Below are 13,411 nucleotides of genomic sequence, written 5' to 3' on the forward strand. Positions count from 1 at the left end.
CAGGTGAGAGCGAGGGTTGCCATCACTCGCCCAAGGAAACGTAGCCCTCGCTTGGCCTAAGCTAGCAATGGCCCCCCTCATTAGCGCTAGCCATGCCGCAAAGGTTTAAGACTTGTCTATGTCAACGTCGGCCATGCCATGTAGGATGGTCGACGTTCACATAAGCGATATCCGGCTAAAATTGGCTTGATGGATTCAATTGACAAAACATGAAAATGTTTAAAACTCAATTGGCAAAATTAAAAGGTTTAGGACCAAATTGGAAAAAGTGCAATAGATTTAGAACTTTTTAAACAATTTTCCCCATTTAGAATCATACTTTTGCAACCATCTATATAAATCAATGGGATTACCTATATGGTATAAATCAATTGATAGTAATTGTTTGATCTATTATTATTAGCATTTCTGATCTCTAGGAGAAGTGGTAGAGTGCATGCGCAGTCGGTGATGTGTTTGCTCCATGTCGTGGACGTTGATTTACTAATAATATGTGCAGATTCATCTGGATTGGGGAGAATAGGAGATCAAAGTCCTAGAACAGGAGGGTGCAGCGGAAGCTAAGTTGAATTTGGGACGTTGCACTAGAACTCTCGTTGCATTTATACCTAAAAATCTTGTACTTTCAAATTTACAGGATTACTAGCTTTTGTTATAAAAAAAGTAAGTATACTAGGGAATGTAATTTTTTCGCACTAAACCCTAAACTTTTATCATTAGTGGTTAATAGCCAATCAAGATTCGAAATTTGGGGTCGATCTTCTAGTTGGGAGATCAAAGTACGGTTCATCCATTCATTAGCAATCATTCAATTTGCAAGTTCTTTCCTTTTCATTTCCCAAATCTTTTATGTTCGAGTTATTGCTCAAGGGACTTTTTGGTCCTTCTCAATTAAACCAAGTCAGATTATCCTATTCCGTTCATTAGGAATCATTCAACAACTTCTAATTTTAAATTATGGAATAAGATATTTAAGTGGAAGTTTCCTCTTACTGAACTACTAAGTAATATAAAATATTGTGTCCACATTTTTTTTCGACTTTGCTTTTCCATTAGAGTCTATGCTTCTTCGAGACTCGAATTGCTTATTGCTTGGAAATCGCCGGTCGTCTTATTGTACTCGCAAAAGACAGAGACGCAGTCAAAGGAGTCAACAGTGTCTCGAGACTCGAACGTTGCCCCCTGAGAAACACGACAACTCTGCAATATTTTCTCCTGCAAATAACGTGTTGGGCCTAGCGTGCTAGGCATGGCAGCTGCCCTATATAAAATGGTTCACCACATTTTGTTTTCCACGCTATCAGCACGGTAGTCATATTGTCTACGGACCGAGCCTGTTGAGGAATACTTCTATCAAAGAGGGACCCGAAGCACCCAAAGAAAAAAAAATGGATCCTGCAAATCTCCTCTTACTTCTTCTCATGTTTGCTTCCACCATAAACGCCCAATTCCCAGTGACCCACTGTGGTTCGACCGGCAACTTCACCGCCAACAGCACCTACCAAACCACCCTCACCACCCTCCTCTCCTCCATCTCCACCGTCAACTCCTTTTCACTCTCCTACGGCTTCTTCAATGCCTCTGCCGCCGTCTTTGGCGCCTCCCTAACCCTCTACGTTTTTGGCCTCTGCCGCGGTGACTTAAGCGCCGAGACCTGCCGCGCCAGCCTCGATGTCTTGGCCTCCGACATCAGCGGCCTCTGCCCCCTCCAGAAAGAGGCACTCCTCTACTCCGATAATTGCATCATCCGGTACTCAGATGCCTCGTTCTTCAACATAGTCGCGACAGAACCACACTACATGGTGAAAACCAAATACAACGTCTCGAGCCCAGACACATACGACGCAGTGCTAAGGAAGCTCCTGAATAGTCTGCGGGCCGAGGCGGCAGGTGGCAGCTCGCTGAGAAAGTACGCATCGGGGAACGAATCAGCGGGATCTGACATGATCTACGCATTGGTGCAATGCACGCCGGACTTAACGGAGCAGCAATGCAACAACTGCCTCGTGATAGGCGTCCAGATGATCAAGGATTGCTGTTCCAGGTTCTCAGGAGGACGGTTCATGGTTCCAAGTTGCCTAATCATATACGAGGCCAATAATCAGTTCTTTGACCCGCTCAATGAGCCACTTCCTCTGCCGCTGCCGCCGCCGCCATCGTCCACGCAGGGGCCAGATGTGCTGCCTCCGCCACCAGGTATGTTGGCTCTTGTTCAGGAGTTAGGTACATGGCGTTTGTGTCTTTTTTTTTTTCAATAAAAATATCCGGGTTTCACGTAAGATTCACGCAATCAATTGATTATATGAGCTTAATCTACATGCTCTATAAATCATACGACTTTTTTATTGATATATGTTCAGTAGATCGTGTAATTTTTATTTTTTGGATCGGTATGTTGAATAAATACTTTTTGGCAAAAAAGAAGATATCGATTGGTCCATATTTTCTGGAAAAGAAGATATGTTTAATCTTTGATGCATCTACATGACTACTTGTCAACTATCAGAGTCAGTTCATTGAATCACAACTTATGGCATTCATAGCTCACAAGTTGTCTTTTGAGATTGTCAGTCTAGGCTAGGGTAATGAATCACCAGCAGATGTTCGACAATTACTGGTCATCAAAGGAAAAGAGAGGCTAAAACTTGCCTTAATCGTGTTTGATGGTCCGAAAATGAAGTTAATCAGAATAAGATTGATTACCAATGTTAGACATACTAAGAAATTTTATCGAAATTCTCTTATTAGATGTTGAAACAAATGGGCCTGTGTATTAAATGATCAACAATCAATAAAAAAAAATCAACATCACCTAATAAGGGAGTTTCTGTAAACTCTCTTATTACTTATAAGTTCGATAAGAAATTCCTCAAAAAAATTTATATATTATATTTTGGTTTGACAAAATACTTAGAAATATACATATTCTGACATTTTAAGTTTTTTTATGAACATAAGATAGGATGGGAAAAAAAATAATCAAATAAATAAATAATAAAGACCTAAGACCACCGTGATTGTTGTTCTCTCTACCCCCGTGGTCATCTGTGAGAGAGAGAGAGAGAGAGAGAGAGACCATCTTTAGTGCAGTGGAGGTTTTTTTTATTAGCAGTGATCACCTACGCAATGGTGGTCACAGATGGCGGTAGTCCGCATGTATACCTTGGTCCCATTTGTTTCTGTAAACCATATCACTGTCTTTACTCTGATTTCCATAAGAAATTCATGAAATTAATGAAATCGAAGTCGAAAAGGCAACCAATTACCCCGAAAAACAAAAATTTAGAGAATAATGTGACATATTCCAAATCTCATTAGACGAAAACTGGTAGGATGACAAAATCCAGAAATCTGAATAACTTTCCCTTGAGTTATCCGAGATTGGTGCGATGTATTTTTCACATCGTAATTTGTGGTGCGTATATGTTCTTGTTATATCTTTGCAACATGAATTTAGTTTCCGTAGTTGTAATGGCGCTTTAGTAATTTCTCCAGTGTGTTACTCAGTGAGAAATGAGCAATGATCATAAACATATTGTGCCTTTGCTCTTGCAGTTGGAAAGAGCAATTCGACGAGGACTGTGATCATTGCGGCTGTCACAATTGTTTCTGCACTACTCATTATTGGCGCTGTCGTGCTCTTGAAAGTGAAAAGGAAGAAGAAACAACCCAGACAAAATGTTGAAGGTGAGTCTTTATCCTTGCATTGCAACAGCAACGTTCATGAGGTTGAAAAAGATCATGGAAATGATGAAGTTGACTAATGACTATGCTTTTGCACCATAAAAATAGTAAGAGCTGCATCGTTTTCGGCAATTAGGCCAAGAAGTTTATAAGGGTTATGGGTTTAGGGTTTAGGGTTTATTAGTAATGCCTGCACGTGCAATTGTACATACTAAAAGGTGGTGACTCTTTAATTAGGGAAACTATGAACAGATAATGATGCTCGCTCTAAATGACCTCGTTTTTGTCTTTGTAGGCGAAGTTGTGGCTGAAATTATCACGGAGGAGTCGCTGCAATTTGATTTCGGCACCATTAGAACGGCAACGGATAATTTCTCTGATTCCAAGAAGATTGGACAAGGCAGTTTTGGTGCTGTTTACAAGGTAATAATTAATAAAGCACATACACTACTCTCTTGTATTCACAATTTAAGCAACCAAATAGTCAAAGATGACATCAATATGATAGTCATGCTTCAATGTACCAATCGATACTCACAAGGACCTAAAATGGTGAAATTTCAGGGTCTCTCCAACGGACAGGAAATCGCGGTCAAACAGATATCGCAAAATTCCAGCCAAGAGGAAGTAGAATTCAAGAACGAGGTCATGTTACTAGCTAGGCTACGACATAGGAACTTGGTCAGGCTCCTAGGTTTCTGTCTGGAAGGAGTCGAAAAGCTTCTCATTTACGAGTTTGTGCCCAATTCAAGCCTTGATCAGTTCATATTCGGTATGTTTCTCGGATGGTCATTCGTAAAATCAAATCCTCACAAAATAATTAATTGATGTATTATAGAATGTGACCAACATGTGTAGATCCCCGGAAGCGTGCAAGTCTAAACTGGGATAGGCGTCACAAGATAATAATGGGTGTTGCTCGAGGGATGCTTTACCTACATGAAGACTCTCGACTTATCATCCATCGGGAACTCAAAGCCAGCGACATTTTGTTGGACTCAGACATGAATCCTAAGATATCGGATTTAATTATGGCAAGGCTGTTCGAATTGGACCAAACTCAAGCAGAGACAAACCGAATCGTGGGGACCTAGTAAGTGCCACAACCTCCTAGAGCTAATGATTGACAAAAGAACAAAGCAAACAATAGAACTAATATGGTGGACTTATTGTGATGCACAGCGGATGCATAATGCCGGAGTATGTGATGAACGGAAACTTCTCAGTCAAGTCAAATGTGTTTAGTTTCGGAGTGCTCGTTTTAGAGATTGTGAGTGGTCAGAGGAACAATCATTGCATGAACAATGACATGGAGATCCTGATAAGCTATGTAAGTATAAGAACATACCTTCTCATTTTGCATAATATTCCAGAGATCAATATGCTCAATGTTTGTCAGATGTTTGCAGGTTTGGAATAATTGGAGCGAAGGATCAATATCGAACATCATTGATCCCTCTATAGTTTCTAGTTCGAGTACTGAAATCGAGAGGTGCATCCACATTGGTTTACTATGTGTCCAAGAAAATGCGGCTAGCCGGCCAACGATTGCCTCAGTCCTCTACATGCTTAACAACCACTCGGTCACTCTCCATGTGCCGTCGAGACCCGCATTCTTCATGCACAGAACCACTGAATTTGATATGTCATCCACGCAGGATTACGGTTCGAGGGTATATGAGGTTGAGAGATCAAGAAGCAAATTGAACCAATTCTCAAAAAATGAGGCCTCTATGACCAAGCCGTACCCACGATAGCCTTAGAAAATGGGTAATCAATGTGCCCTAAGCCTTATTTTTTTGTCTTTGTTGTGGTTTCAGATCATCAAAATTACAAACATCAAGCTAGCAAGAATTACCTAGAGTGGGGTAAATAGTTGATTTTAACTATTATTGACAAATTCAAAACGGAATTCAAAAGATCAAGAACAAAGTTTGAACTTAGTGTACAATGTTCAGATTTTAAATAATCTTTCGAAGCAGTTATGTAAGTGTGCAATATAATGTAATAAACAGAAGCAACTTTAAGAGACGAGAAAATCTGCACATAAGATTTATAGTGATTCTGCTTAGATCAAGCCTACATTCACTCTCACATGCTAATAGCCTACTAGCTGGATTCTACTAGATGATCAATTAGGATATTACAATTATGAGTGATAACACTCAGTGTATAATAGGTCTTACTATCTCACTAACTCACTCTTTTAGTACTACTCTCAAGATCACAAATTTTGCACACTTGAAGACAAGTATATATGTTTGAAATACGCTCAGACTTTGGAATTGTAGATTCTGGACTTTGTCTCTTGCTCCTGCTTCTCAGCACCTTAGTCTCCTTTTATACTCATCCGCTTCCAATCTAGCCATTGGACAATCTTTAGAAGATCATCTTCCAATCTCCACACTGGACAAATTTGTATTAAGAAGATTGAGTAGCTATTGAGTGACAAAATCTAAATCTTCATTGATTATGATCATCCATACAACCAATGTCTTGGTTTATAGAAATAGAGCTTTTCCGTTTAGAAAGTAACTTGTCTCGAGATTGATTTGCCAATTATTTAAAATATTTTGCGTTTCAAATTTTCTTTGTAAAAACAATCTTTAAGATTGAGTCTATCAATTCATTCTAAATGCTAAATCCAAACCAGATCACTAGATGTTATTTACGTTATGAACTTGTGTCACATACCAAACTTGCGTCGAGTTCTAGACTTACATTTTAGGATAGGAAAATAAGTAATTCTCTGAATCTAAAATTTTTCATCTCTAGTATAAAGTTTGAACATCATTTACTTGAAGTAAGTTCCTTAATCTGGACAAGATTAAGATTGCCATATGCTTCTCGTCTAAAAATAACTTCCTGAATCAAAATACCTCAAGACATTTATCAAACTTACATGACATACATGGATAGTTTTGTCAACTTCAAAATCTATTATGAGGGTTTTCTTAACATATGTTTTTAATTTTGAGGAGTTATACCACTTCGATGGTTTGGGATTAAATCCAGATTCATAGGATGTTGGAAGTGAAGGATACTCACAAAAAGTCATGCCTTATATACATAAACATCAAGCACAAGCTTGATCCCCCGACCCTAAAATTCTAGATCCATCGCTATTCATACATGAGAATGCATGTGTGTCTCGACCTACCTCACGAGGGCCGAACTCGATGAAGCGGGTTTAGAGGTAAGTGTTCATGAAATGGTCCATTGATCATGAACGTGGATTTTCCCTAAATCCATACCTCGCGTGACAGCGAATCGATTTTATCTTTTTTAGGAGTCGCCACTAGCCTAGGTCGGGGGTCGGCTAGAATACCCAATCGAAACGAGGGAGTTTCGTATCGATTTCTACGAAAACCAGAGATCATGAGTTCAGGGACTAGCTTACATTAATATTTCTATTAACGCCCTTTTGGTACCGCTAAACTTATCTTGGTTGTTATCTAAGTTGTCATGCATTTATTTTTTACCATTTTCATGCCAAAGTCTTAGTCCACTAGGTGATCATGTATCTTGTTTTTGTGTTTTCATTTAAGATTCTACACTAATCCTATCTTAGTCTAGAAAGTAAAGAAACAAACAATTGTATTGAAAAGCATTGTGCAAAGTAAATACTCAGGGTATTAAAAAGACGAACTAATTCTAAGTGCGAGAAAGTAAAACCCGCAACTCGTCGGGTTTTTATTACAACACAAATTGAAAACCCGAGATATGATCGGGAACGAATGAATTGAATATAAATTGAGACCGGATTGGACATTGGTCTATCACCTCCGTCTTTTACAATTTTGGCTCCATGGATCGCCTCTTGGGTGTCGGTGTTTATATCCATAAGATACATTCACGACAAACAATGCACAAAGGAACAACCAAAGAAAGGTAATAATGCAAACAATTCACTAATCAAACACAGGCCTCGGGATCGGCCTTTGCTTTACGCGCATTTCGATTCACCCACCCACTTAATCATCTAACATTATTTGATTAATGGTTAACGATAATGGGCTGTGTCACGCCCCGAACCCCATCGGGCACGCGACATCCTTACCTGGTCGATCTATGCGACGTCCTAGGAATGTCGCCGACCTCAAAATGCCATCAGAGATTTAAAGCCACAGCGGATACAACAAATAATCCCGGACAATATAAAACTGGGGAAAACATTCAGGGAGAATGCACATATTTCTTTTCATTACCAACTTATAGAATATTCACAATTACAATCTTAATATACAAGTGCACACCGTACTGTCCACCTCCGATAACAAAAGGACTAGATGATATGGCGTCCTAACTTCCAAAAATGGTACACCTCAAAAACTCTTATTAGACCCATGTACTAATCCCTACGGCCCTTACTTGGCGTCCACTTCGAGTCTGATTCATCACCATCTGAATCCGAACTCCCTTGAATAGTTTGCTCCTCTGAGGACTCCGATTCTGCTTCGATCACAATCGGGTGATTGATGTCGCCCGACTCAGCTGGAGCTGCGTTCTGGTACTCCTCGGCTAGGAAGTCAAAGAAATTATATTCTGGCACGAAATTGGGATCCATGTATTCCTCAAATGGGAGTATATACTCCGGGTCCCCTGCCGGCTCATCCGACTCCTCAGACTCGTCATCAGGCTCTACCTCGGGCTCCACCTCTTCTGGTTCCTCCTCCTCTGGTTCCTCTTCCTCTAGTTCCTCCTCCTCTGGAATCGGTTCTAAATCTATATCCATCGGGTCATCCTCAGCTTGCGAGGCTTTGGGCTCGGGCTCATACTCAGCCTCCGAAGATCCCTGAGCGGCGGGTGCTGGATGTATCCCAGACTGCGCTACGCTAACCTCCGTACTGGTCAACTCTCCATCAATCAGGGGTATAGCAGTCGGGTCCCAATCCCCAACTAAATCGAACGGAACATCGAATCCTCTAACAGGCCCGAACTCAGCCCCGTCCGCATCTCGGAAGAACCAGGCAGTGTACTTATGCTCTTCCCAAAGAGGCAAACCTACATCTATAAACACAGTAGAAGTGTGCTTAATCCAGGTCATCCCATCTCCCATTGGAAATTCTATAGCATCAACCTCGGTGTGCACTGGTACCCCAAAACGCTCTGGTGGCGGTGGCAGAGGATTCATGGATCCAGTCGGGGTTCTGAAATTTGTTGGTTGAAACAACCATGAGAACACTTCTCAGCAAGTTCACCCCTAAACCCTACCTAGGCTATCACGTACCTCCAGACAATCACCCAAACACGCAATCACACACATACCATTGTCACACAGCAGGTACATCAACACAATCGCAAGCACGCACAATTCTCATGTCATACACTCGTTCCATTCTCATCATATCTCATCCACATTCCTCGCCAGTGACCCGCATACACGTACACGCCTCAGGTGCACTGCGACCTCTTTCCACAACACTTCCAGGCCCGCGTAAACGTACACGCCTCAGGCCATGTTTCTTGCCCGCGTAAACGTACACGCCTCAGGCTCAACGTCTACCACCCACTACGCAACCCGCGTTGAAGTACACGCCTCAGGCTGGCAGTCTTCCGGTAAAACCGGGCATCATCCCGCGTAAACGTACACGCCTCAGGACGGCACAAATTCCACGATCACACATGCCATCTCATTTTCACTTTCTTACTTATGCATATGCTCAACAAGCATTCGCCATACACAATTGGCCCTTCACACGCGGCCCGTGCACGCATTAATTACACGAAATCCATGCACACTCAGCATTCGACATGGCCAGTAATAATAATTAAAATAGTCTGGCCCAACCTGCACATTATTAACATAATTCAATCAGCCAATTGCACAATTGCACACTCAATTTCACCACCCAAACTCACTTATAATTCAAACACACATAAAACACAGAAATCGCTATTTTTCTCCCACCAAACGACGCCAAATCGATTCCGGTCCTTCACGGGACTTTTTCACCATAAATTCTCGGTTCTAAAAATCCAACTTGCGTCCCGATCGGCCCATCACGGCCCCAAGAACAGTAGACCACAGCCACTGTTATTCTCGAATTTCCAATAAATATTGCCCGAATTAAATCCTAAGGCCTGCCACAAAATTTTCACTCCCAATTCATGCAATTCCGCACCTAACTTTTACCAGATTTCGCCCAAAAATCGTTCGTCGATACCCGAAATCCTAAGTTGGGTTTAGAGCGCGACTTACTCGCGTTCTAGACTATCGCGGCTAGAACGGAAAGCGGCGGTGCTCAATCGGGAACGGCGGCGACGAAGAACGGCTCCCGGCAGCGGCGATCGGCTTGGGTGGCGACGGCGCGGCTTGGGCGGTGGCCGGTGAGGCTCACGGCCAAAGGGAGGACCGAAAGAGAGAGAGAGACGGATGGCGGGATGGGGGTGCGGCAACGAGGACGGCGCGGCACGGTAGCGGTCCGGCGGTGCGGCGGCGGCGGCGGCGGCGGCGCGAAACGGCGGGATGAAGAGATGGCCGGAGGAGGGATTCACGGTGGAGAGGGGGGAAATTCACGGGGGAGAGAGGGGAAAGAGAGAGGAGAGAGAGAAAAAGGGGGGTCAAGGGCTAAATACCCAATTTTGACCACATTTTTGGCAATTTACCAAAATGCCCTTGCCCTTTAAAACATACCCTTTGATAATTCTCAAGGTTAAAATGGTCCGATTCTCCGTTCCTCATCGAAAATGAATTTTTCCGAAGGATTCGGGCACATAAAAAATTGCACATTACAACCGCAACGTCGTCCTAACGCTCCGTTGTGACTTCCAAATTTTCCGGTGTCTGATTTGGGCTGAATTAAATAATTCAATTCTATTAAACGTAACTCGAGCGTTTCTCAAACTAACGGGTGGCTTGTTGGGGAAATTCGCTTATTCGACCCGTGACTAATACTAAATCGAGTCACGTGCAATTTATTCAGACCGTCACGACTTCGGTTGTCAATAAAATTACGAGGATCAATTACTAGATCCGTGGGGTACGATCGTTTGGTATAGGTTCAGGATCGTTCGTCAATTCATTTCATGGTCCAGCGGTATCACCCGCGATCCACTACTGTGACAGTGGCGAACTAACCCCTGACTATCCTTAGATCGGCCAACAATGGCTCAAAATATCATCTCGACGATTTAATGGTCGAAAGTCAATCCACGATCGAATTTTCTTTAGTCGTACGAATTTAACTCCCCAATTAGCCTTTCCCTAATGGTTAGCATCTCAGGAATGATCAGTTCCGGGTGAGAACTAACTACGAGTACATTCATAAAGCTCAGTATTTTATAAATCCCAAATGGACTATTTTTCAGGATGTCATAGGCTGCCGTTTGCATTCACAAAATATCAACTCATATCGATTAACCCCTAAAGTGGGTTTTAAGTGATCATAATGGGCTACCCGCCGAACATGCACCGGGCCTAACATACATCTAACAAACACATGCATAGCAATGAGTAAAGCATGCATTCAGGCCCATGGGCCTTGTTTCTTAACCAATCAAGCAATGAGAAATGGGCCTCATAAGAGGACCACTTAATCAATCATTAGTTACTAAATTCGGACCCATTCTATTTGAGTATGATCAATCAACCTAATGATGTCAAAATGAAGTGATTCATGTATCATTAGAAAGCTTATGTCATGAGGATAAAAAGTCAAGAAGACCACTTTTTCTATTTCCTCACCAATTTTCACAAAAAATACAATTCTACCCTTGGTGACAGCCTGGACCCGGTTTGAATTTGAATTAAAAAAAATTGCGGAAAATAGTGGTTGTTATCAAAATCCCGCCAAAATGTTTAGGAAGTTAAGATTCTCCATGTGTGACAGTTGTCATGTTTTGAGTTTTTTCTGAAAAGCCCTCCAAATTTTTATAAAATTTGATTTTCACCAAGGACTCATTTGCAAATCAAGTTTAAGCCCGAGAGGACCTTATCTGAGACTTTTATCAAATTGACCCCATAAAAATTGCTATTAGGATCTCAAAATTTCCGGTCTACATAATAAGGCCCTAATGAACAACTTTGTAGTTGTTGACACCTAAATTTTGGTACACCATTTAGTGATTAATTGCATAGAAAATTAGGGATTAAATTTTAACCCCTAAACAAAAATATCAAAATCACATAGCATATAGTTTAAGATCATATAGTTTAATTGCATTCCACATTGGACCGGCGGCGGTGAATAAGCTGAAAATCCATCGCATAAATCGAGCTCGGACACTAAACGGAACTCGGCTCACCTAGGGGATAGGGGCCGAAGATCATGAGTCCAAAAGGCCTTGATTATCTTAATTTGAGCTTAAATTAACTCATTAAGCTTAATTAAAGAAAAGCCCAAATTAATTCAGTCCATTTGGAATTAAATGAAAATTAAAGGATGAAGCCTAAGCCAAAGCCTATTAGGTCTTGAAAGCCCAGCCAATTAACCTAGGGTTGCGATATAAATATGTGTTTATACTCCTTAATCAGGGGGAGCTCTCATAATTCCCAAATCAGAATTTTTTTGGAGAGAGAGAGATTGACGGCGGAAAAAAAAAGAGAAGTTCTCTCCTCCCGCGGTGTTTCCTCCTGTGCTTGGCAACCATCCATCATCGTCGCGCCAACACTTCCATCATTTGAGGGAAATGGCCATCGAAGACCCACTGCCAAAGCAATAAAATCTAGTCAACACTAGACATGGTCAAGCGCACACAGAAATTCACAAAGTGAGAGCAAGTGCACGGAAAAGTCAAAAGTTGGAGTTTTCTTCAGTGTTGCGTTGTCTACCACTCACACCAACGCCATCACTTGGGTCGTGCTGCTTCTTGTGCTCCAAATCAGCGGCATCTTACGCTCCAAAACTCCAATTCAGTCCGTGCCATTGCGATTCAGTGTTCCAGCGATTCTTTCAGCAAAATCAGTAAATAGGCGGGCTCCAGTCCTTGCCTTGCGTCGCTCGATCCAATTTCTCCAGTGTTTGCTTGTTGTTCAACCAAGTCGACGGTCCAGCACAAGCGTAGCCGCACATCGGACAAATCCAGGCGACATCGCAGTAGCCTCCACTCCAGATCAGTGTGTTCCTCAGCTCGGCAAACCACCCCAGCAAGTTTATAGCAAGCATTTCAGCAAGCTCGACTCAACAATTCTTTTCATCGTCTCCCTGCCGTGCCATAGCCGATCCATTATCGAGCTGAGGTTTGCCAAGCATCCCAAGCTGTGATCGAGAATCACGACAACCAGCTTTGTCGTCGCTGCCGCCGCCGGTCCACTCACCACCGTCCCGATCCGCAAGCCCGAGTTCGATCCCGATCCGCCGGTGATTCAAATTTGGAAAGTAATCCGCAAATCAGGTAAAAATCTCTATCCGGTATATTTTCAAAATATTTAAATTCTTAGTTTGAATATTTTGAATATTCCGTGAATTTTGCGTGATTGATTAGATACCTTAGGATAATATTTGCGATATCCGAAATATTCTAAGATACCCTAAGTTAGGAATTTTTTCTAATTTGGCAACGTATCTGGACGACTATCCGACCTTATCCCTAAGGTACGATACGCGGCGATACGGAAAATCGTTATCTTATCCATAATCACTTGGATACGATAATAGATTTTATTCGCTTTCCAAATTCGAATAATCAGTTTTCCGTCGATATCTATAACCCTATAGATATGACTGTTAATTTGATTTCTTTTCCTAATTCAAATTTGATAAGAAGAATCTTGCGGATTGCGTGG

At 41.9% G+C, this 13,411-nt stretch overlaps 1 protein-coding gene across 1 annotated transcript; it reads left to right on the plus strand.

Annotated features, from left to right (window-relative positions):
• Nucleotides 1-1,310: 1,310 nt before the first annotated feature.
• Nucleotides 1,311-6,226, plus strand: LOC115673862 (cysteine-rich receptor-like protein kinase 10). The gene is made up of 7 exons (XM_030596113.2): nucleotides 1,311-2,196; nucleotides 3,556-3,687; nucleotides 3,980-4,107; nucleotides 4,249-4,456; nucleotides 4,543-4,777; nucleotides 4,867-5,014; nucleotides 5,094-6,226. Exons 1-7 carry the CDS (start codon nucleotides 1,389-1,391, stop codon nucleotides 5,439-5,441), a joined length of 2,007 nt encoding a protein of 668 aa, XP_030451973.1. The 5' UTR covers nucleotides 1,311-1,388; the 3' UTR covers nucleotides 5,442-6,226.
• The last annotated feature ends 7,185 nt before the right edge of the window (nucleotides 6,227-13,411 follow it).

Source organism: Syzygium oleosum, unplaced genomic scaffold (genome assembly GCF_021117445.2).
Source record: "Syzygium oleosum isolate NSW1041296 unplaced genomic scaffold, Sole_v2.1 Sole_v2.11, whole genome shotgun sequence".
Classification (NCBI taxonomy): domain Eukaryota; kingdom Viridiplantae; phylum Streptophyta; class Magnoliopsida; order Myrtales; family Myrtaceae; genus Syzygium; species Syzygium oleosum.

What these genes read in the sequence shown, in the direction of transcription:
- LOC115673862 (XM_030596113.2), top strand. Translation starts at nt 1,389, where the DNA reads ATGGATCCTGCAAATCTCCTCTTACTTCTTCTCATGTTTGCTTCCACC. An exon ending in TGTGCTGCCTCCGCCACCAG is followed by an intron (nt 2,197 to 3,555) that starts GTATGTTGGCTC and finishes TTGCTCTTGCAG; the next exon opens with TTGGAAAGAGCAATTCGACG. An exon ending in ACCCAGACAAAATGTTGAAG is followed by an intron (nt 3,688 to 3,979) that starts GTGAGTCTTTAT and finishes TTGTCTTTGTAG; the next exon opens with GCGAAGTTGTGGCTGAAATT.